We start from the raw sequence: 22972 nt of genomic DNA, 5'->3' as shown, positions 1-22972 counted from the left end.
TTTTAGATCCATTCGACTATTATACCATTTTGGTTTGGTATAACTTTTTGGATTACATTTGGTTCAATTCTTCAGATATAGATATTTTACCTCCCTAATAACAGATATCATGCCCTGGAGCCAAGCAGTTTGTTGAGACAAAATTTTCAGTTTCCTGTGAACTAAATCCTTCTGTCTAGGAAAATTTGATTATTTTTAATTGAAAAAATAGGCAGACATTAATTTATTTATGCATGGAATCATACTAAATCTCTGGCATTCACTGAACGATTTAAAGGGAGAAAAGTATACCTGCTTCACTGAGACTAAGAGAGGAAATGACGACGAATTACGGTTTGATGGGTGGTGCACTAGAGTCTAGCGTTTCCTACCCTATTATATATACGCAGACTCAAAGAGAAGAAAATCATGTATTCTTAGTAAAAAAGAATAGAGAAAATAAAATCAGGTGTTTCCTCCTTTGGATTTCTTTTTTTTTTGCCACATATAATCCTATTACTTTATTGTGTAATGGGTCAAAGCAAAACGTTAGACAAAGTTCACAAATCCATAATTTCTATGTTCTGCTGCAATCTGTATATAAAGAAAACAAAATCATGATTGTGATTGGATAACTACTTAATAAATATTTTCAAGCCAGTTTTAATAAAAAAAACTTTATATATATATATATATATATATATCAAGCCATCATTTTTTCCATCATTTCCATGCATAACTTCTGCTCTTAGTGTTTGTTTTTACATATAAAAGTCACAATCACTGTCTTATTATTCAAACCCACTATAACCAACCTGTTTGTAAATGCAACAAAAAATTTCTATAAATTATTAAATTACTAAAAATATGTAATTTCTATTTATTTTTATTTTATGATATTTGTGTGAAGTGCATCCAAAAGTGCTCAGTGCTATTTTTTCCATGTAAATCTAGCAACTTATTATAAACTTTGTAATTTGCATTTGATTTCAACTTTTTAGTGTTTGTACACACTTTTTTATTTGTATTTAGTTTTTTGTAATATTTGTGTGAAGCCGTTTTTCAAAAATGTATAATGAAAAATTTCCATGTAAATTTTAAAATCTCAGTAAGTTATTTTAGAATTTTCCGTTTATATTCAATTTCTAACTTTAGTATTTGTATGGACTCTTCTATTAGGTATATGGGACAAAATATTTCGTAAATTTTAAAACTGAAATAAAATTTGTAACTTGTATTTATTTTTTAGTTATATAGTATTTGTACGAAATCTCTTTCCAAAAACGTAAAATAAAAAGCAATGATCCATGTAAATATTAAAAGCTCAGGTAAATAAGTCGTTTGCATTTAATTTCTATCTCTTTCATAGAAATATGCAACACAAATTATTCCATAAGTTTTACAACTATTATAAAAAAAATTAACTTGTATTTATTTCTGCTTAATAACATTCGTGCGAAATTACATTCCAAAAATGTATGATGAATATTTTTCCTGTAAATCTTAAAACCCATATAATTAAATTATTTTAAAACATGTCGTTGACAATTAATTTCTATCTTTGGTGTTTATACAGAATAATTTTATTAGAAACATGCAAAAACTTTTTCCATAAATTTTAAACTACTACAAAATTGGTTACTTGTGTTTTTTATATAATAGTCATGAAAACTCACTTTCCAGATGAAAATTTTCCTTCTAAATCTTAAAAGTGTACTAAGTAAGTCGTGTGAATTAATTTTGATATTTAATGTTCGTACGGACAATTTTATTAGAAACATGCAACAACAACAAAATTTCCAAAAAAAATCAAAAAATTATAGAACTTCTAACTTGAATTTATTTTTCAATTTATAACATTTGTTCGATATGGCATTTCAAAAATGTAAGATTTTTTTCTATGTAGATCCCAAAAGATTAGGTAAGTAAGTTATTTGAAACATTCCATAAATTCCAAGACTATTATAGAATTTACAACTACTATATTTTTTGTTTTATAATATTCATGCAAAGTATCTTTCAAAAAAATGAATAATGAAATTTATTTCCTATAAATCTTAAAAGCTCAGGTAAATACGTCGTTTTCATTTATTTTCTATTTAAACGTTTAAATGGACTACTTTATTAGAAACATGCAAAAAAAAATCGTAAATTTTAAAATTATTATAAAATGTTTAATTTGTATATATTCTATAATATTCATGCGAAGTCTCTTTCCAAAAATTCATAATGAATTTTTTGTGTATAAATATTAAAAAATCATGTAAGTATGTCGTTTACATTTAATTTTTATCTCTAATATTTGTACGGAATATCTTACTAGGAATATGAAAGGATTATTTTCCATATTTTTCTACTGTATAATTTTTAACTAGTATTTATTTTTGGTTTCTTAATATATATGCAAAGTCTGTTTTCAAAATGCATAATCAAATCATTTTCCAATAAATCTTAAAATCTCATGTAACCATATCGTTTGCATTTAGTTTCTATTTTAATATTTGTCTGGATTCTTTTTATTAGAAACATGCAACAATAATTTTCCATGTATTTTTAAACTATTATAAATTTTATTACTTGTATTTAATTTTTTTTATATAATATTTGTATAAAATCACTTTCTAAAAATGCACAAGTAAAAGTTTTACATGTAATCTTAAATGTACTAAAACAAATATAGTGTCTCTTCGGACTCTTTTATTACAACAAAGTATATTTTCATAATTTTAAAACCATTATAAATTTGGAACTTGTATTTATTTTTATTTTATAGAATTTGTATCGCTTTCAAAAAATATAAGGAAATCAGGTGGGCTCACCACTAGAGTGTGAATTACAGGCAATACTAATGACTATTCGAGATTGTTGGGTTAAAGGATATAGAAGAATCGTTATTGAAAGAGATAGCCAAAAAGCAATTCAACTTCTCAATGGTCAACGCAAACATTTTGAACTCTACAATTGGGTACGCGAGATCAAATGGTGGGAGAGAAGATTTGAAGATATTCATTATCAATGGATTGGAAGAGAAGCAAATCAAGCTGCTGATAAGTTAGCAACTCAAAGATTTCCAAATCATGTCTTATTGTTCTCATTTTTATGTTCCATGTATAATTACTAATCTTCTCCACGAAAATTATATCAACTCCTCCCATTATTAATGAAAATCAGACGTTATTAAAAAAAAAAAGAACAAACTTTTGTTCTGACAGCATCATCAACAAACAAAGAGTAAATATATTTGGGCTTTTCTAAAAAGCCCAATTAGAAAGAAAAAAAAGAAGAAGAAATGAGCTGCCAAATTACGTCATCGTGTCTAGGGGTGGGCAAAAAACCCAAACCGAACCGAACCGAACCAACCAAACCAAAATTAAACCGAACCAAACCAAACCGTACTCTTTATGTAATCCAATTAGTTCATGTTTTACTCAACCCGAACGGTTTGGTTTGGTTTGGGTTTAAACCGAACCAAACCGAACAAAACCGATAATCCAATATATATATATATATATATATATATAACATATTGTAAATTTTAGTTAAAGTTTCGTTTTTCATTTTTTCATAACTTCCATATCTTTAAAAAAAAAATATAAATACGATTCAAATAATACTATTATATATAAAATCATGTAGCATAAGTTTTTATATTTTCACTCTATCGTTTATGAGTTGATTGTTTTTTAATAAAAGTATAAAACTGATGCCTTCATATTTTATAACCAACCCGAACTACACCAAACCAAACTAAACCATAATAATGTAAACCGAACTCAATCTAAACCAAACCGAACTGAACCGAACCGAATTAAATCCAAACCAAACCCAAACCAAAACTACTTTGGTTTAAATTGGTTTGAATTTTATAAAACCCAAATTACTCAAACCAAACCGAATCCAAACCGGACCCGAAACTAAACCGAAATGCCCACCCCTAATCGTGTCGATTCCCCCACTTCCCGCCATCTCTCTCCCACACGCCGTCTCTTCCCCCCACTCCCCCACCCAAAAACAAACCCTAAATAGAGTTCACGCGATTCTCTAAATCCAGAAACTTTTTTTTTTTTTGGCTAAGGTGAAATTGAAGATGGTATCGCTGACCTGGAAGCACCACACGCTAATTCAAGCTTTGATTTCGCGAGGCCCTCTCAAGGAGAAAGAGTTTGAATCCATCTTCACCGCCGTCACCGGCAGAAACCCAGGTCCTTCTCTCCGCTGTGTGTTTTTCGCCGGAAGTGTATTCGTCAATCAGCTATATAGTGATGAAAAAAGTTTATTCCTTTGTTGTTGTTGTTGTTGGCAGGAGGTGCTAAGAAGATATTTGATAAGTACCTTCTTGAGATAAACAAAGAGCTCTCTTATGTACACTTTGAGTTGAGGGCTTGTAGAGATCAGTATGATGGTCAAGTTTGTTACGGAGTTGTTAACACTGTCTCTGATGATCAATCCAAACTCGGCACTAACTACTCTGTTCCGCAGATCGCTTTCTTTAAAGGCATTGTGAGTTGCATTTTGAATTTTTAAAGGCATTTTTAGTGAATAGCTGGTGCTACTTGTCCCTTGGAATTGATGATTCTTTTTTTTTTTTGAACTTGTGGCAGATAGAAGCTATTGCACAGGATGAAGCTGCTCAAGGTTGCATATCTAGCTTTGATGCCCTCAATATCCGATTGGAGAATCAGGTCCATCATCATAGTCCCTGACTTCTGTATACATGTATCTCTTCATCTAGTGACAAAAGGAACCACTCAATTGAAAGTATTCTTGTCTCAAAAGGAAACCACTCAATTAATTTTTTTATCACTGCTATTCGTTTGGCTATGCTGTATAGTTTTAGTCCCTTTGTTATCGGTTGACAGATCTTGTGTTCATATCTCAGTTACCAAGTGAAGCCAGCAGCAGTCAACAGCAGCAAGTCCCACCTGCATTCAAGAACTTTTCAATGTCGCAAAAGGACAAAACTCTCGATGAGCTTGTAAGGGACAAATGGCTTTGCCGCACAAGAGAGGGTAACATCGGACTTGGAATAAGATCTCTTCTTGACCTGCGCAGCTGGTTCAGAAACAATGATGTTCCCTCTTGCGAGGTTTGCAATGAAGCTGGAGTTAAGGTCTGCATTCTGAAGAAATTTGATAGGATTCACATATTAAACTCTCACATTGTGTTTTGATATGTCTGACACTTGTTTACAGGCGGATTTGTGTCCAAATGAAGGTTGTACGGTCCGTATACACAAGTACTGCCTTCAAAACTTGTTATCTCAAAGGGTACACACACACACACAGCTTCTTTACATTTTCGCCCAAGCCCCCATGCATGTCAGTTTGACATCATTAGTATTTAACCTTCCGACCACATAAAATTTGCAGGACGATAAAGTTTGTTCTGGCTGCGGGAAGCCATGGCCTTTGGGTAAAATTACAAAAGAGGAAGCTGTTGAAGCAGCAGTGGATGATGATGAGGGGGAGGAGGAAAACGAGACTCAAGCCACAGCTTTAAGGTCCAAGAAAAGAAAACAAAGGAGCCAAAGAGACTCAGCTGAAAACGTTTCTTCTCAAGCTTCTTTTGCCTCGAGTAGTGGTAACACTAGGAGAAGAGTAACTCGTAGCGCTGCACACTTGAGTTAGAAAAAATAACGTTTCGGAACTCTGGGTTTTAGGGCTTAGATGTGTATTTTGATGCCTGTTTCTATGTCCAAACATCACTTGAGAGATCAAAACTCTGGTTTTAGTGATTAGTTTTATATATTACTGGTTCTCAATGGAGAGATCAAAAATGTGGTTCAGTGACAGAAAAAAAAAATCAAGAAACAAAGCTACAAGCTAGAAAAGAAAAACTCATGAAGCTTATCTTCACTGAATCCAAGGGATGGACAAGTCTTCCTCAATGATTCTGCTGATCGTTCTCCATCCTTGTTAGCTTAAAATGGTAAACGTTTTAAATCGAAGTTCTGTTGTGAGTCTTGTGACGAACCTGTCAATTTGGAAGTCCACCATTATACGTTCTTTGGTATGTGTTTCGTTGTTGAAAATAGTCTTGATGCCCCCTTCACTTCACCAATCACATCTGGAGTCAATTTGGAAGTCCACCATTACTCGGTGGTAGTATTTGCAAGTAAGAGAAGCTGGTTATAAGGACGGAACCTTAACAACTCCTTAGGGATGGGGTTGATGTTTGCTGCAGTTTTCTTTGAATTTTGTTTACTTTGTGAAATCATATAGCAACGGGAGACTCCAAAACTTCGAAGTTTTGGTTGCTCATTGCTCCATCGAAACAGGAGAGCTCATAACTGAGAAGGTTTTGAGGCGATGGACGCTAATGGCGGCAATGAATAAGCGTATACTGCATTAACGAAAGTGACCATATAGACAGATTAGTGGATGTAAGAGTCACAAACACATCAACAAAGTTTTAGGAGCACATGTGCACGTGGCAGTCCGAGAATTCTCCAAACGTGAACCCTCAAAAAATCAAACTAAAAAATTTTATCAGTGTAAAATTGTAGCGATTTCAATATTTTAGTAGAGTATAAGTGTTATATAATATGTGAAAATAATTTTGGACTAAATTATGAAAGTCCGAGAATTATGTACATTCTGAAAGGTTTTTGTCATACAACTAAACACAAAAACTCTCTGTTCATGTGGAAAAATAAGACGGTTGATTGCAAACAGACGTGCAAGTTTCCGAAAGTTATTGCAATGTTATGTTTTTTGTTTTTTTCTTAAACATACTTTTCAACGATTTGTGTCCAAATAAAGGTTGTACACTTGTTTACAGGCGGATTTGTGTCCAAATAAAGGTTGTACAGTCCGGATACACAAGTACTGCTTTCAAAACTTGTTATCTCAAAGGGTACACACACAGCTTCTTTAGATTTTCTCCCAAACCCCTCATGCATTTGCCAAATAGACTCAACCGAAAACGTTTCTTCTCAAACTTCTTTTGCCTCGCCACTAGGGGAAGAGCAACTCGTAGCGCTGCAGTTAGAAAAGATAACTTATATGTACATTTTGATGCCTGTTTCTGTGTCCAAACATCACTTGAAAGATAATATCATTAGTTTTATATATTTCTGATTCAATGGAGAGATCAAAACTCTGGTTCAATGACAGAAAAAAAAAGGCAATAAACAAAGCTACAAAGCTAGAAAAGAAAACAAGATAAGCCATGAAGCTTATGTCCACGAAATCCAAGGCAGTGACAAGTCTTCCTCTTGATTCTGCTGATTGTTCTCCATCCCTACTGTTTGCGCATGGCCATTAAGATTATGATTCATCACCGAAGTTGAAGGACTCGAGTCATCAACCAAACCAAACCGGTGACCAGAGAAATAGTCATTGTTACCTCCTCTTTCTGCTGCGTCTTGTCTGTAGAGATTGTCTGATTGATTAAACAGGTCTGGAGTGTTCTGAACTTGCTGCTGCTGCTGCTGCTGATGCTGCTGCTGCTGCTGATGCTGCTCCTGCTCCTGCTGCTGTTGATGCTGCTGCTGCATTCCCACTAGACTCTCCGGTTCGTTTCCATAATAACTCGGGTTATAATCCGGATAAGGACTCACTAAACCGGAAGGCATACCAAAGGGTTCTTTAGTGGGTTGGTAAAGGGGTGTGGGTTTATAAGGACATATTAGTTGGTGATTCTCTCTTAAGACCCTGTCACGGAATCCCATCTCCGGTTGGCTATAAGGACATGCACTGTTCTCACAAGTTAGGGTTTCTGTTGGATAAAATGACTCTCCTTCAAACCTCCTCTTGTTGTTGTTACAAACACTATCGAAGTTGTTGCCAAATCCACGATGATGACGAGATCCACCACGTCCTTCAACATCATAATCTTCAGGTTCATGGAATAGAGCATCCGTCTCGCCACTGTTTTCATGTAAGAAGGTTAAAGGCTGATGCTGACTCTCACCAACGATGGCCTTCTCTCGGTTAAGAGCAGCGAGCCATAAAGCGCCTTCTCTCGAAGTCATCTTCTCCTGCAAAGTTCTAGACCGTCCCACCAGCTTCGGTATGCTGTAATAGCTATTGCCATTGCTAATGTCTGAAGCCAGGTGTCTGATCACGCCAATCAGAATACCAACTTTCCACGTCTTCTTGAGGTCATGAGGCTTCTTGTAAGGAGGAGGAAGTCCTCTACAGCCCTCAGGTAAAGAAAGATCGCCCCACCAGTCTTCTTCCCCCGTCGGCCACCAAGGCGGCGGCACGCCTTTCTCCAAAGGATACCGCCGCTGAGGAGGCTTGCAGTGTGGCATCAAAGCCGACAAAAGAGCTCCAAGAGTTGTATCTTGCAGCTCAAGCAACTTATGTGCGGTACACTCCCCACCAACCTCAGACCCTAAAACATTTCCATCAGCGGAGTACTTCAGTATAGCAGCTGGTCCGTTCCTGTCAAACCTCACTTTGTCTTTCCACCATTCACGGAGGTTATCAGAAGACCCCGTTACGGTTCTCCCGTTCTCAAAGACAATCCCGTACACGAAGCCTTGAGCTTTACAGCGTTCCATTGCCTTAGACATGTACTTTAAGACCCCATCTTGTGCCTGGTACATCATTCTTTTGCTTGAGGAATCATCATCACCATCAGGAGACAGCTTCAACGATGCTCCTCCACCTAACCCGTTCTTGGACATCTCCTTGAGCTTCTTTAAACGCTGCTTGTCTTTCCAGATCTTCTTCTCAAGCTCCTCTATTTCCATTTCTTCTCCGGTCGGGTCTTTCCACGTTGCGTTCAGCGACGCAGAACGCACATCTCCCTCGGGAAAACGAGGCAACGTGTTTGATAATAAACCGGGGAACATCCCCATGTTGGTGTTATTATACATTTTTGTATGAGAGAAAATGATCTCACGCTGCAAAACAGTATGACGTCAACATTGTTTCGCTTCAAGAATAAAAAATAATTAAATAATCCATGAAATTAATAAAAGCCATATCATATGAAATCAAAGGTCGAGGAATCGAATATCAATTTAGTTATTATGATTTACGCAGCAATATAAATAACTTTTTGATAGATTCTTGAAGTGAGTAACGTATCATGAGGTTCCAAGCAGACAAACAATACGTAAAGACATAAACAAAAAACAAACCAAAGGAAAATAAAAAATAAAACAAGCAGAAATCGAAAGAAGAACATAAGTTACCTAGAAATCTCTTGACACCTTTTTGTTGCTGTTGCTTCAGCCTCTAAATCGAAACCAAAGAATCCACTTGACCCGAGAGAGAGAGAGAGAGAGAGAGAGAGAGAGAGAGAGAGAGAGAGAGAGACATATATAGATGTGTATCTCAATATATAATGAGCATTAAATTAGACTTTGAATGGGTGCTATGGAACCTTAAGAATCATGATAAGAGGCACAAAACTTGTTTGAAGGATATTGTAAAACTTTCAATATCTTCTTTGAGTTTCATTCCATTTATAATTTAGATTTTGTTTTAACTAAAATTACTTCTTTTCCAATAGAAAAAAATAACTAAGTCCACAAAATGATAACCTTCACCCAAACCTATTGTACTAAAATTTAGATAATTTTATGTCTACTACAAAAAATCATTTAGCAAATCAAAGACATTAATCATTTTCATAGCAAAAAATAATTAAAGTTTTTATCATTATCAATTTATTGATGTTTAACTGACACTTTATGAATAAATATAGTAGTGTTTTAAAATCAAATGACAACAGTTTTACGCGGGAACAATTTTGCGCGGGAAAAGATTTCAAACGGTATTTTATAAATTTAAACATGTACTAGATTTTGACCCGCGCTTTCAAAGCGCGGGTTTATTTTCCTTTATTTTTTTTAATTACAGCGCGGATTTATTTTCCTTTATTTTTTTTAAAATTGACAAATATTTAGTAAATGTCATATTTTCATATATTTGTTTTTTTTATAAAAGACTTAAGCCTTTTATTTTTCTTTATCGTGTTTCATTTCAAATGAGTATAGGCCTGAGCACAATATCCGGATCCGAAGAACCAACTTGAAACCGACCCGAAAATCAGGGTTCCAAATCCGATCAGACCCGGGGTAAATATCCGAATGAGTTCTAAATTGCTATATCCGAAGAACCGGTCCCGAACCCGACCCGAACCGAGAACCGAATGAGTACCCGAAGATATCTGAAATGTGAATATATATCTAAAAATCTATGTTATAATTATATTTATAATTATTTTAATATTTTAAATTAATATTATAAGTTAAATATAGTAGTTATTTTCAATACTTTTGAGTATTTTTGGATAAAATATGATAGTTTGGATAAAAGTTTATCCAAAAAAACTGTATATATTGGATATTTTTGGTTATTTTTGGTTACTTTTGAGTAATTTGGATACAAAAATTTGAACTGAATTGGATACTTTGGTTACTTTGAGTACAAATAACCAAACCCGTTTTAGATACTTTGGTTATTTGGTTATTTTCATGTTCTTATGCATGAGAACCGAACTCACCCGGAAAGACCCGACTCGAACCCGACCCAAAATTTTATAATATCTGAATGGAGTTTAATTTCAAAACCCGAAAAACCTGATACCCGAAAAAACCGATCCGTATCCGAATGGGTACCCGAATGTTCAGGTCTAATGAATATTTATGTTTAGAAAATTAAAGTTTATTTTTAATGAACTAAGTTGGTATAACTTAATTTTATTATGTTGTTAATTTTTTAGATAAAAAATTATATACTCTTAATAAAGATTTATACTTTTCAATGAAAAAATTCAAAATTTTTTATGAATGCTTAAGTTATATTAAAAAGAAAAAAACATAATAGTTAAGTGATTATTTTTTTTTCACTACACAAAATATTAAGAATGGTTGAAAATAAATTATTTGAACTTGGAGGAAAAAATAAGAATTGGATATGATTTCTTGATCGGCCCAAATGACCCAAAAAAGATCTGATATGGGGAGTGGGCTGGATAAAAAAAATGACCCAATATAGATATGTTATTAATATTACTTGATTGCCCTTAATGAAATAAGCAATGTGAGTTAAAGAAAGGGCATGTTTAGTAAAAAATCCAAATGTGCTTGTACTTTAATAGTATAGATTTCAAATAAAAATCCTATTCACCAAACAATGAGTATATTGTTGTGCAATTCATAATATTCCATATTCGTCTGCATGTCGCTGCGGTTTGTGAACAATCGCTAATAAATGCTCGTTTTTAATAACATAGAAATTCGCTGATATATACTATAAGAATTACTGTTATTTTGTTTCCGAAAGTTATTGCATTGTTATCTTCTATTCCATAATAAACTGATATGCTTAAGAAAATAAGTAATTATTTTCAGCATAGAAAGTTTGGATAATAATAATCGTACTTTTTGTAAAATGTCGATATTCGTGTGCATGTCGCTGCAGCTTGCGATTAGTTGCTAATATATATTCATCTTTTATGGATTGCTAATAATAACTAAGAAAATCGCTAATATATAGTATATACTATAAGATTTTTTATTATTTTTGTTTTTGAAAATTATGGCAATGTTATCTTCTATTCCCTGGTAAATTGATATGCTTAAGCAAATACATAAGTATACGTATGTCCATCATAAAATTTTGATAATTATAATGATATTCTTAATATATTTTCATTTATTTTGTTGATAGATCAAAAAGCTGGCAGAGTAAAAAAAGAAAATAAAATTTGGCAGCATTTACTAAATTCATATACTCATTATTAATATTTGAGAATTCCTCAAAAGAACATCAAGTTTATGGTCAGATTTGAGTTCTATTAAAAATCTAAATTGACAGCTTGATTCCTTTCTAAACACTTAAAACATATAATCTAAAAAGGTAAAATATTAACTATAGATTTATATACTTCATTAAGTGTTTAATGTTTAAAATATGTGTATTTTTTTGTAAAATTGATGACAATGATAAGTGTCGGTTTTCATTAACTTACGTATAAAATAGTTAATAAAATAATAAAGGTTGACCATCCTCGGTTGTGATATACTCCAATTATTTCATATTAAGTGTTGTTTTAGACTTCTGCACAAGGATTAATAAATCATTTAATTTTGTATATTTTTAATATAAACACATCATTACCCATATACCTACTCATATTTCAGCCAATAAAAAATAAACAGAAAAATAAAGTTAATAAATTATGCATTTAAATACTAAAACAACACTTATTTTATAACGAAAAATTTTCTCTACCACGACACTTAATATGAAACGGAGGAAATATGTTATACATATCACATAGTACTGTTTGTATAACGGTCAAAATGCTAAATTAGAGAGAGATAGTCGGTAATGAAACATGTAATAGTTTCATTTATTTTATGGTTATCCTTTAGAGATGTCAACTAAAAATCTAAATATCATATTTTATTCAAAAGTTCAAATGAAAGATATTACAATAATAAACTATACGGTATGACCTTATTTCAAATCGAAGAAAAACAATACCAGCATGATGCTATTAATTTTTTTTATTTGTAACATAATAATATAATGTTTTATTTGGAGAAAATGTGAGAGGTGCAATGTATAGAACCAATAGGCAAGTACACCAGTGCCACGGAAGCACGTTTCCATCGCCAGCAGTGATTCTATATACTGTCTGAAACGTGTTTCCCGGGATTTTCCTGTCGGCTACTCTCACAACTACTGGAACCCTCGTCGTCGTTTTCTTCTTCTGATACATTATTATGTACATTAAGTTAATGTGACTTGTGCAACTATCTATCGTACACCTTAACCAACTAACGACCACTCGTAAATTGTTTTATAACCTCCTTGCTTTCACCTTTCATGCCTTGTTCAAACGGTCACCAAAATGATATAAAGATTTTCTTGCTGTCTCTTTCTAGAGTACACTCACAGGACTGTATACTCAACACTTTCACCTTTTTAAAAGTACATGTTTGTTGTGTCCACGTTGTAATAAGAATTGAGTTATGATTGTTATTTATTGGAAACAATAAAACCTCAAAAGGACTCAGCCGACGGCTGTCAATGTATAGAAACTAGAAGCAAGTCAGTGAACTGAACGCCCGCCATAGCCACAATAACCGAATCAGACCGGTTAATTGTATAATTGAAAGGTCGAACTACGTATCCAACCGAACGAACAAAAAACTAACCCGAACCAAAGTGAACAATCTTTTACGTCTGTTAAAAAAGCTGACACTTAGGGCCCAAGCCGAGTAGTGTTTCCTTACTTAGGCCCAGTATACTTGAAAAGCTCCAAATCTTTTTGTCGAGTAACTCGAGTTGAAAGTTTCAGAATGTTAATGACAAATTGACAATCAATAAAATCCCCAAAACCGACTAGCCAACTAATACCGAGAGTAACATGAACAAATCTTCGGTTTACAACACGGTACACGCACCCAAAACAAAAGCAGCTCAAATGCTACCACGAGACATTGATAACAACATACAGAAGACTGTTCCGGTTTATAATTTTTTTTTTTGGTTCAACCGTCTCATCAATCCGGTTTAGTCTCAACAACAGCTATACCAATAACAAGAACCAACAGTAGGTCTACTACACCTACAAATAGCAGACTCAAATGCGGCCACAATACAAACTAAGGGTTGTTTCGGTTCATGAGGAATTTCTTGGTTAAACCGCAACCTAACGCCTCATCAGGTATCTTACCAATCCGGTTTAATCCCTCAGCGAAAACCACACCCATACCCATATGCAAATGCGGTTCAATGTGACAATGAAAAAACCAAACCCCAGGATTGTCCGTTACAAATCTTAACGCCGTCCATCCGTACGGATACAACGCCACCGTATTCCGTAACGGCGGATTCTTGAGATTATACGTCTTCTCGTCGACCCCTGGACGGAACTTCCCCTCGCCGTAACCCAAAACCCAAAAGTCATGACCATGGAGATGCCACGGATGGATCTCGCTAGCGTTAGCGTCCAAACCGTTAGCGTTCTGTAGAATCACGTCGACGGTTACGTTGAACGGAAAAACGTAGATCCCGTTCCCTGTCGTCGTGTTACGGTTTCGCGGCGGGTTCATGATGTCGTAATCCATCGGGAAAGTCGCCGGCGGGGGACTGCGATCGAATCCGCGTCTCAGTCTGTACTTGACGGAGCCGAGGTACGGCGTCGCCGGAACCACGAGAGAGACGTTGTTGAGAGCCCATTTCGTTGCACCGTCGATCATGTTCTGAGTGTTGAGGAGGATCAACCGCTTTTTGAATTTCCTCGGCGGCGGCGGAGATCCCATCGCGGCGAAGATCTTCTTCGAGAAGCTCTTGCTCCGATCGAAATCGTTCCATCGCGGAGTCTCCGGTGGTGGAGACGAAGGTGGTTGGGAGGAAGTGGCGGTTACGTAGTGTAAGACGGTTAGTGCCGGAGGTGTTTTTGGTTTACGGCCGCGGACGCCGATGGAGATCCAGTAGTTTTGGGAAGGGTCTTGATCGGTGGTGAGAAGGACGGAGTAGCTCTCGCCGGAATATATATCGACATCGCTGGTGGTGAACGGTGCGATGTAGTTGCCGTCGGCTTCTACCACCACTAGCTTGTGTCCCTGCACGTGTGAAAAAATTTAACACCGTGTGATCACAAACGTGTTCTAAAACTAAAGAAATATTGTACTCTTGGGACTGATACTTAGAAGTAGGCCTTGTATCTATATATATCACTGTTTAAAATTATTTAATTTCTTTTTTTTTTTTGTCGACAAATTATTTAATTTCAAAAACCGAAAGGGAAGTAAAACGATTAATTAAAAAAAAGTCAAAATTTTATACGAATTGGCTTTATAGATTACAATATGATAAACCTCTTAAAAACTGTAAAAATAAATAAAATAACTTTGAAAAAGGAATGAAAAGACAGAATAACAGCTTTTGTCAGTTTAGCATAAGCTGAATGGAACACGAGTTGGGTCTGAAATCTGAAAAAGTCAATCAATCTACCTACCATCGAGACCACTCTTACCAAGAATATCTAGCTCTACGGAACTATCAACACGCGCACATCTAAAATAATTGTAAATAGTAGTATGTTATATTATATCTGTGGTCTAAAATGTTACACCATGCAGGCAGCACCGTGAGATTAGGAAAACAGAAATTGAAACTAAAACGAAGAAAGAATTTAAAGACTACTTCTTTACTTTGCCTCCGAATAAATACCATCTCAATTTAAAGAAGTCAGATACTTCCTAAGAATTAAAGATGTTCTACCATTCATTCTTTAATATTTTGTCAAATATTTTTTGAAAAAGATGTTGTATGTTCGTTTGTTTTTAAAAGAACTTTTCAGTGTAAAACAGATGAAAATAATCAAAACCTGAACAGCAAAGTTGAGGGAGGCAAGACCGGTGGTGCTGGCAAGTCTGATTCGGTAAGTCTTATTAGGCTCCACGTGTAGTCTCTGTGGTGCGCATTGATCTCCTTTTTTAAACTTGCACATAGGTAGCGATGTATTGCTGAACTGCGCCGTCGCGTTGCTGAACTGCGCCGCCAATGAACAGTTAAATTGTCCTCTCCCATTGATCAATATGCTCTTCATTTTTTCCCAAACAACAAGAAAATAAAAATTATACTATTAAGAAAAGAAAGAAGGGATAAAAAGTATAATTTCACTTTTGACTATGAAATATATAATTCCCTCTTTTTTTAGTGGCCACATTCAAGATAGAGTACTTAAAATGATTGTGATATTATAAAAGTAGCTAAAATTCGATTTTGAAAAAAGAAATCAAGAAAAGCAATTATTATTGCTCGTCCCCTAGGTTTAAGTCTGGATCAAATCTCCACTATTAAAAAGAAAGAATTGTGATATTTTTTTGGACCTATCTTTTTCTTTTAGTTCAGAAAATTAAATTAAGTTAAAAACGTTTAGTCAATGAAAAACAATACTAGTAGTAGTAACCTGAGCTTCACCGATCCAGCGCATAGGTTTGGCAGAAAGACCGAGTTCTTGGGAGAGAATACTCTCATGCCACCAATCGCTTAGTAAGAGATTAAACTCTCCGTCGTATCTCAGTGGCTCTCTCTTCCCTTTCGCCGCGTCTATAATCAACGATCCGTAAAGCCCAGCTGATCTCTGCATGCCGTAGTGCCCATGGTAGAAATGTGTTCCCGGCTGCACCATGTCATTTTACCCAAAATAAAACTACATTCTTTTTTCTTATTTATATTTTATTGAAATTAAAAGGTTACCTTATCAACAGTGAATTTGTAGGTAAAAGTCTCGCCAGGGGCGATGGCACATTGAGTAACTCCAGCTGCTCCATCTGCCCATGGACTTCCCAACTGTTTACAAAAACTCAGTTAATTATTTAATTATCAACTTTTATAGATATAATATCTTAATCTAGTTCAAGTTTGTTCTATATGGATTTAGGATTTTGCATGCACAAAGAAATTGACTAGTGTCATAAGCTATAATTAAATCAATTTTTAAACCGTATCTCTTAGGAAAATGTACAAAACTTAATTAGTAACTGCTATCATAATTTTAAGCAATAAAAAATTAAGCAATAAATAGAGTCCAAAGAAACTAACAATCCGAAGGAAGAGTCGTAAATGTAGTGTATATTATAGAGAAGAGACGGAGTCATGCATGGCATGTGCTTCTAAACCATTATTTCGGAAACTTTATTCTTTATCATCTAACGACAAAACAATGGAAACAATTATTTGATGCTTAGAGTATGAAAAAAACAAACAGTAGAAAATTTAAGATCTGAATGAGTTTATATGGTGAGGATGGCCAATTTAGTGTCATCTCCATTTCGTTCTTCTAAAAAATTGAAAATGAAATTTGTAAATGAAATAAAAATTCTAGAAAACAATTCGGACAGCTTCTTTCACCTCAAAATGATATTCCTTTTTTTTTTGAGAAACATCAATATAATATTTGTAAATAATGTTTAAACTTTAAAGATCAATCTATGTTTTGCTTAGACTCTCCTAGTTATTATTCAGAAAATTTCGAGTAGAGAACCTGACGAATTCCATGCCAATGAATAACAAGGCCTTCGGTGGCGAGTTTGTTGGTGAGATGGACAACGATGGTGTCTCCAGCGAGGGCGCGTATGGTGGGACCGGGAAACTGGCCGTTGACGGCCATGACCATGCCTTCTTTGCAGTCGGGAAACCCGAACTTGTACTCAACCTCCCAATGATACTCTCTCACGGCGGCAGATGCCGTGTGAGCCAAGATGGCCACCATCACTATCCACCACACACCCATCAATGGTTTATGCTGTGAATGATGATGTATGCTGATCATAGATGTATATATAGTGGGAAATGAAGATGGGAGAGGGGAGAGATAGTGGGCAGCAGAATTGGGGTTTTAGTCAAAAAGTATATTCAATTTTTCTTTTCTTTTTGGGTATTTTAGTTTGGGCACAAGATTTATGGACGTAATTATGATGGTGTAAACAATCAAAATATCTCAAGAAGATTCGGATTAGTAGGTGATCTCATGATACATGTTTTTAGGGGTGACCGGTTGAATTTGTCTTTGAAGATTAGATCATGTTCACAATCTTTATAAGGCCAAAAGGAGGCTGGCCGTTTGGTAGGTTTTGAACATGTAAAGTAAGCAAAGTTAATCAAAACCACATAAACAAAAGGAGTTAATAATATCACATAAAAGCCTTTTATTTTAGGTAAGCGTCAAAATTAAATCTCCATTTGTCTTGTGTATATATTTATATCTTAAAACAATTATATTATTTTCTTGCCAACATAACTGATCGTATCAAATTAAAACTTTTATATTTTGTACAGTACTTTACATTCACGCATCGTGTGTATAACTTGTCTACAATAAAAATTGTCTTTTCCATTTCCCCGATCTCTGCTCGATGAATATGTTGGCATAAAAGTATATTTCGGAAAAGTTTTGTACTTTCGAATAAAAATCTGCAAAACAGTAACCACAAAATATTTTAGTAATGGTTTATACTTTGTACTAATATCATTATCATGTCTAGATTCAAAATCAATTCTTATAAAGTGTCTGTGAGAGGATGATAAACAAGAAAGGATTGATGAAAAGCTAATGAAATCTACTAACAAATCCCTTTGGAGTTGGTGATCTGGAAGTAATGGTTACCACTACGAATTTCTAATCTGGATTATTGTAAGATGGTCCATTACTCCATTCCACATTGGGACACCACAACGATTTATACTAAACACTTTAGACCATCTTAAAGACAGTACTCTGTATTATTGTATCTATAATAATGTTCATTTATTTCGTCTATTAGTGTACTTTTGGAGACCTGTAATAATCTTAATTGGCTGGAAAGTTTCCATGCGCATAAAGAGCTAATAAAAGTATTTGTGAAGATATCATTCGGATGAATAAAGTGTGAATTTTGTTTCTCGCCAATTCTGATTGTGTTTAGCAGAGAAACAACCCTGTCATTTCAAGAACACATACATCTCACTCAAACGCATATTACAAATTACAAACCCTGAAAACTTGTGTGTTTAAGAGCTATTCAAGTGATATTTGGTCGATTATAAGTATATAACACCGACTAGAGATAAGAGCATTTTCAATGTTTATTTCATTTTTACACCAAACTGATATAATTCCAAAATAGAGTTGGTTTTTCCTTCAATGTTTTACTTCATTCTTTACTCCAAAAAAAATATTCATAAATGATTCTTTTTGTTTAGTTAATAATTGTTAATAGTATCTTTAACTTATAAAAATTTAACAATTAACCAAACTATTTTATGTTTACAAAATTCCCATAAAATACACTTTTAAAAACTAAATATTTACTACTAAAAATACGATTAGAGATTATGTTCCAACTTCAATTGGTGCAATCTTTATAATTCAAAAATAAAATTATGCATTAATAGAGCATAAAGAAAGGAAACAAACTTTTGTTTCGTAATTTGAATTACGTATTAGATCCTAATGTTTGTGCACATCAAGTTTAACAAGATTAAGAAAAACTCATATATTTCGTTTGAACAATACTTTAGTGATCTTGGTAGTTTCGAAAATAATTTACCGAATTATCAAATTACTTATTCATATTATATTATATTTAATTATTTAATGTTATTTATGTTTAGTTTTTGATTTTTATTAGTTTATGGATATTTTATGTAAACTATTAAATAATCTTTTGTGGAGTATTATATTTATTTTCATGTTATTATATCATTTTAAATATTGTTTAAGTATAAAATAAAATAAATTTAAATTAAAATGACAATTTCATAAATAAAGAAAACTTCAACTCTAAAATAAAGTAATGAGTAAGATTACTCTATAAATTGAGTAACTCTAACCATTAATCTATTTTGGAGTTGAATATATAGTGGGATTGGTGAAGATGTTACTCCAAAATTAACTTTAGAGTAAAAAATGGAATATGATTGGAGATACCTAAAGAGAACAAAAATATTTAGTTTGATTTTATCAATTGGTCTCTTTACGACTAGTTTCTTCTTTAAATAAATTCCTGCAGCGTTTAACTCGAAACAAAAATAATACTACTAATAACTAATATTTTCTTTTCGAGTTGATAGATCTTGAATCAAAACATTTGTAGTTTTGTCTCCAAATAATTTATCAACAATACAAGGTAAAAAACACACACACACTATACATAAAAAGCATATTACTAGTATAGTAGTATTAGTAAAAGACACCGGCTATAGCTCCGTTTTTTAATGGCGTCCCTGGTTCATAAACATTTCTCCGGTTAAACCACAACCTAGCGCCTCGCGCGGTATATTCATCTTAACAATCTGGTCTACTCCCTCGGCGAAAACCACACCCATACCCATATGCAAATGAGGTTCAATGTGACAATGAAAAAACCAAACCCCAGGATTGTCCGTTACAAATCTCAACGCCGTCCATCCGTACGGATACAACGGCACCGTATTCCTTAACGGCGGATTAATCAGATTATACTTCTTGTCGTCGACCCCTGGCCGAAACTTCTCTTCACCGTAGCCCAGGATCCAGAAGTCGTGGCCGTGGAGATGCCACGGATGGACCTCGCTGACTTCAACGTTTAAAACGTTCGCGTTCTGGAGTATCACGTCCACGACGATCCCCGTCGGGAGTTTGTAGATACCGCTACTTACGGTGGTGTTGGGATTCACCGGAGGTTTGTTGATGTCGTAGTTCTCTATGATATCTGGTCCCGGAAAATTTAAATACTCCAACGGTAACCCGTATCTGATGGATCCGATGTACGGCGTGGGCGGGACAGATAAGGAGAGGTTGTTTATAGCCCACTTTGTGTAACCTTCCATGAGATTCTGAGTGTTGAGGAGGAAGAGCTGCTTGTTTGATTTCTCCGGCGGCGGTGGGTATCCTTTCGCCGCGAATATTTTCTTGGAGAAGGTTTTGCTCCGTTTGTAGTCGTTCCAGATGGGAGTCACCGGCGGTGGAGAAGGTAAGCGTCCGGATTCAGAAGCACCGGCGTAATGTAGCACGGTGAGGGCTTGAGTTGTGTTTGGTTTCCGGCCACGAACGCCGACGGAGATCCAGTACTTTCTTGGAGGAGATGGATTATGTGTTCGGAGAAGAACGGAATATGTCTCGCCGGAATAGATGTCAATGTCTTTGACGGTGAACGGAGTGACGTAGTTTCCGTCGGCTTCGATGACCTCTAGTTGGTGTCCCTGCATGGGAATATTTAATGTCACACGTGTGATCTCGCTCTAATACATGTATATATATATATATAATAAATCGATAAATATTGAAATGCTGAAAAGACTGTACATATCTCATTTGAAAAATTAAAAATATAACCACTTTTCAACTTATTTAATTTGTTACTGATAAAAATTAATATTATATTTGTTTGGATATTCAAACTGCGTCCTAATGACAAAACATGTTAACTAGTTCGTTTTATAAACATGTATGCTACAAAATTTGTTAGAAGTATTTTATATTTTAGGAATGTCTAAATAAATTAGTTAGAAAATAACTTACTTCAACGGCTAAGTTGAGGGAAGCAAGAGAAGTGGTGCTAGCGATCCGAAGGCGATAAACACTATTAGGCTTGACCCTCAGAATTGTAGGTGCGCAATGATCCTCTTTTTTAAACTTACACTCTTTCAAGCCTCCCTCGTTGAAATACCACGCTTGTGAGCAATTGAACTGTCCTCTTCCGTTGATCAAGAGACTCTGAGGCTCCCCGATCCAACGCATAGGCTTCGAAGAAAGAGAGAGTTCTTGAAAGGTACTGCTTTGATGCCACCAATCACTGAGCAACAGATTAAACTCTCCATCGGAATGTAATGTCTCTTTGGGCGATGTCACTACCATCATCCCGTACAGTCCAGCCGATCTCTGCATCCCGTAGTGTCCGTGGTAAAAATGTGTTCCTGCCTGCACCGTTACAAAACGTTATCGATATCTCTTTCTGTAAAAGTTATTTAAGAGAAATAAATGTCTTTTGCTTACCTTATCAACAGTGAAATTATAAGTGAAAGTCTCGCCAGGATTAATAGGACATTGCGTCAGACCCGCTGCTCCATCTGACCATGGAGTGCCGTTCTATTTCATAATCATAATTCATTGTTGTTATTTCCTTTTTTTGTCAATTTGATTATACTGAATTTTTTTGTAGATAATATAACTAATTATATAATCTCCATTCTAGTATAACTTTTTATAAAAAATATATTTTCTCTTTTATTTAATGTTTTAGAAAATTTTGCTGTTTCAAAAGTACATGTTTTGACATTTATATATTAACTTTAGATTTATTGAAAACTTTTTAACCAAATATATTTGAATCGTTATTTAATATGATTATTTAAATTATTTTTTAATTTATATCTATATTTTCTTTAAAAATTATTAATTTTTGAGATTTTAGATATAACTTATCTTATATTATATGACATGGAATAGTAATTATATAGGCAACCTGACGTATGCCGTGCCAATGGATGACAACACCTTCGGTGAAGAGTTTGTTTTTGACGTGAATGATGACTGTGTCTCCGGCGACAGCATTAATCGTTGGCCCTGGAAACGTACCGTTGATGGTAATAACGAAGCCTGTACTGCCTTCTGCACAATCCGGAGACCAGAACTGATTCTCGACCTCCCAGTATAATTCTACAACTCCGGAGGCCGAGTGAGCCGCCACCATAACTACCGTTACTAGCCACCACACAATTACCAACATTGAAATTATTATTATTTGGTTATGTAAGCTGGATATATTGTGTGGGTTATATTAAATAGAGTGTCTTGCCTTTTATGAAACGTTTCGTTGTTGTATATATAGAAAGGGAATGGTTGCCTTGAACTTTTTTTTTTCAGTTAACCGAAAAAATCCAAATAATTCTCTATAATTATTTTTGTCTTTTTTTCCTTTGTGTTTAAAAGGGTGACTTTTTGTGGTTGTTTCTGATTGAGATTGAAAGTTTTGATATATTAACAGATGACAAAGAAAGACGACAAGATCAATGTGACCATATTAGTAATTTTAGCAGTTTGGTAGAAGACTATGCAGTTTGTTACAACTTACAGCATTTTGACATTGTTTACTTGGAAGAAACGTGTAAGTCAAACAACTATACTATGTGAAACATATTAATAACATAATAAATCACATTTTATTATCGTGCATAAGATTTTTTTTAGTAAATGGATTATATCTTGATTGAAAAACAAAAAAACTTAATTTCTGGATATGAACTTTTAGGTTTTTCTTGCCTTATCTATGAATGTTATGTATTGATTTAGTATATCTTTATGAATTATTTAAAGATATCTATTTATAAATGGAGAAAAAAAACTAATTCCTCATTAGAATTTTTTTTAGAATTAATCTCAGTCGTCTATCAAAGTAAAAATATACTAAGTATTACTCATTTATTTTCAAATTAATTGGCCACCGAATATATCTACTAATAATAGGAATCCCAAACAATGTTGAAAAGTTATGAATTTTTATAGAAAATTTATTTTTTGTTAAAAATTGTGTCTTTTCATTATTTGT

General features: G+C 34.2%; 4 protein-coding genes across 4 annotated transcripts; 1 reads left to right on the top strand and 3 right to left on the bottom strand.

Moving 5' to 3' along the window:
* The first annotated feature begins 3937 nt into the window (after positions 1-3937).
* Positions 3938-5726, top strand: LOC108814530 (uncharacterized). The gene is made up of 6 exons (XM_018587124.2): positions 3938-4181; positions 4283-4479; positions 4581-4661; positions 4859-5089; positions 5172-5246; positions 5349-5726. The coding sequence occupies exons 1-6, from the start codon at positions 4067-4069 to the stop codon at positions 5604-5606; spliced, it is 957 nt and encodes a 318-aa protein (XP_018442626.1). The 5' UTR covers positions 3938-4066; the 3' UTR covers positions 5607-5726.
* Positions 5727-7085: 1359 nt separating this feature from the next.
* On the bottom strand, positions 7086-8826 carry LOC108815103 (ETHYLENE INSENSITIVE 3-like 2 protein). The gene has a single exon (XM_056991055.1). It carries the CDS (start codon positions 8804-8806, stop codon positions 7157-7159), a length of 1650 nt encoding a protein of 549 aa, XP_056847035.1. The 5' UTR covers positions 8807-8826; the 3' UTR covers positions 7086-7156.
* A 4451-nt stretch (positions 8827-13277) lies between these two features.
* Positions 13278-17332, bottom strand: LOC108814726 (L-ascorbate oxidase). The gene is made up of 5 exons (XM_018587350.2): positions 16951-17332; positions 16164-16256; positions 15874-16086; positions 15289-15504; positions 13278-14521 (listed from the first exon to the last, which is right to left on the bottom strand). Exons 1-5 carry the CDS (start codon positions 17236-17238, stop codon positions 13559-13561), a joined length of 1773 nt encoding a protein of 590 aa, XP_018442852.1. The 5' UTR covers positions 17239-17332; the 3' UTR covers positions 13278-13558.
* Positions 17333-19624: 2292 nt separating this feature from the next.
* Positions 19625-22203, bottom strand: LOC108815813 (L-ascorbate oxidase-like). Its single transcript, XM_018588314.2, has 4 exons — positions 21890-22203; positions 21421-21513; positions 20947-21345; positions 19625-20627 (listed from the first exon to the last, which is right to left on the bottom strand). The coding sequence occupies exons 1-4, from the start codon at positions 22151-22153 to the stop codon at positions 19659-19661; spliced, it is 1725 nt and encodes a 574-aa protein (XP_018443816.2). The 5' UTR covers positions 22154-22203; the 3' UTR covers positions 19625-19658.
* Positions 22204-22972: the final 769 nt, after the last annotated feature.

Source organism: Raphanus sativus, chromosome 7, assembly GCF_000801105.2.
Source record: "Raphanus sativus cultivar WK10039 chromosome 7, ASM80110v3, whole genome shotgun sequence".
Classification (NCBI taxonomy): Eukaryota; Viridiplantae; Streptophyta; class Magnoliopsida; order Brassicales; family Brassicaceae; genus Raphanus; species Raphanus sativus.
The sequence above is the reverse complement of the archived record's forward strand: the minus strand, read 5'-3'. Positions and strand labels throughout refer to the sequence as shown.

Coding starts and splice junctions, on each gene's coding strand:
- LOC108814530 (XM_018587124.2), top strand. CDS start 4,067: ATGGTATCGCTGACCTGGAAGCACCACACGCTAATTCAAGCTTTGATT. Junction 4,182..4,282: donor CGTCACCGGCAGAAACCCAG/GTCCTTCTCTCC, acceptor TGTTGTTGGCAG/GAGGTGCTAAGAAGATATTT. Junction 5,090..5,171: donor GCAATGAAGCTGGAGTTAAG/GTCTGCATTCTG, acceptor ACTTGTTTACAG/GCGGATTTGTGTCCAAATGA.
- LOC108815103 (XM_056991055.1), bottom strand. CDS start 8,806: ATGTATAATAACACCAACATGGGGATGTTCCCCGGTTTATTATCAAAC.
- LOC108815813 (XM_018588314.2), bottom strand. CDS start 22,153: ATGTTGGTAATTGTGTGGTGGCTAGTAACGGTAGTTATGGTGGCGGCT. Junction 21,514..21,889: donor ATTGGCACGGCATACGTCAG/GTTGCCTATATA, acceptor ATTATGAAATAG/AACGGCACTCCATGGTCAGA. Junction 21,346..21,420: donor ATAATTTCACTGTTGATAAG/GTAAGCAAAAGA, acceptor GTAACGGTGCAG/GCAGGAACACATTTTTACCA.
- LOC108814726 (XM_018587350.2), bottom strand. CDS start 17,238: ATGATCAGCATACATCATCATTCACAGCATAAACCATTGATGGGTGTG. Junction 16,087..16,163: donor ACAAATTCACTGTTGATAAG/GTAACCTTTTAA, acceptor GACATGGTGCAG/CCGGGAACACATTTCTACCA. Junction 14,522..15,288: donor CCCTCAACTTTGCTGTTCAG/GTTTTGATTATT, acceptor TCACACGTGCAG/GGACACAAGCTAGTGGTGGT.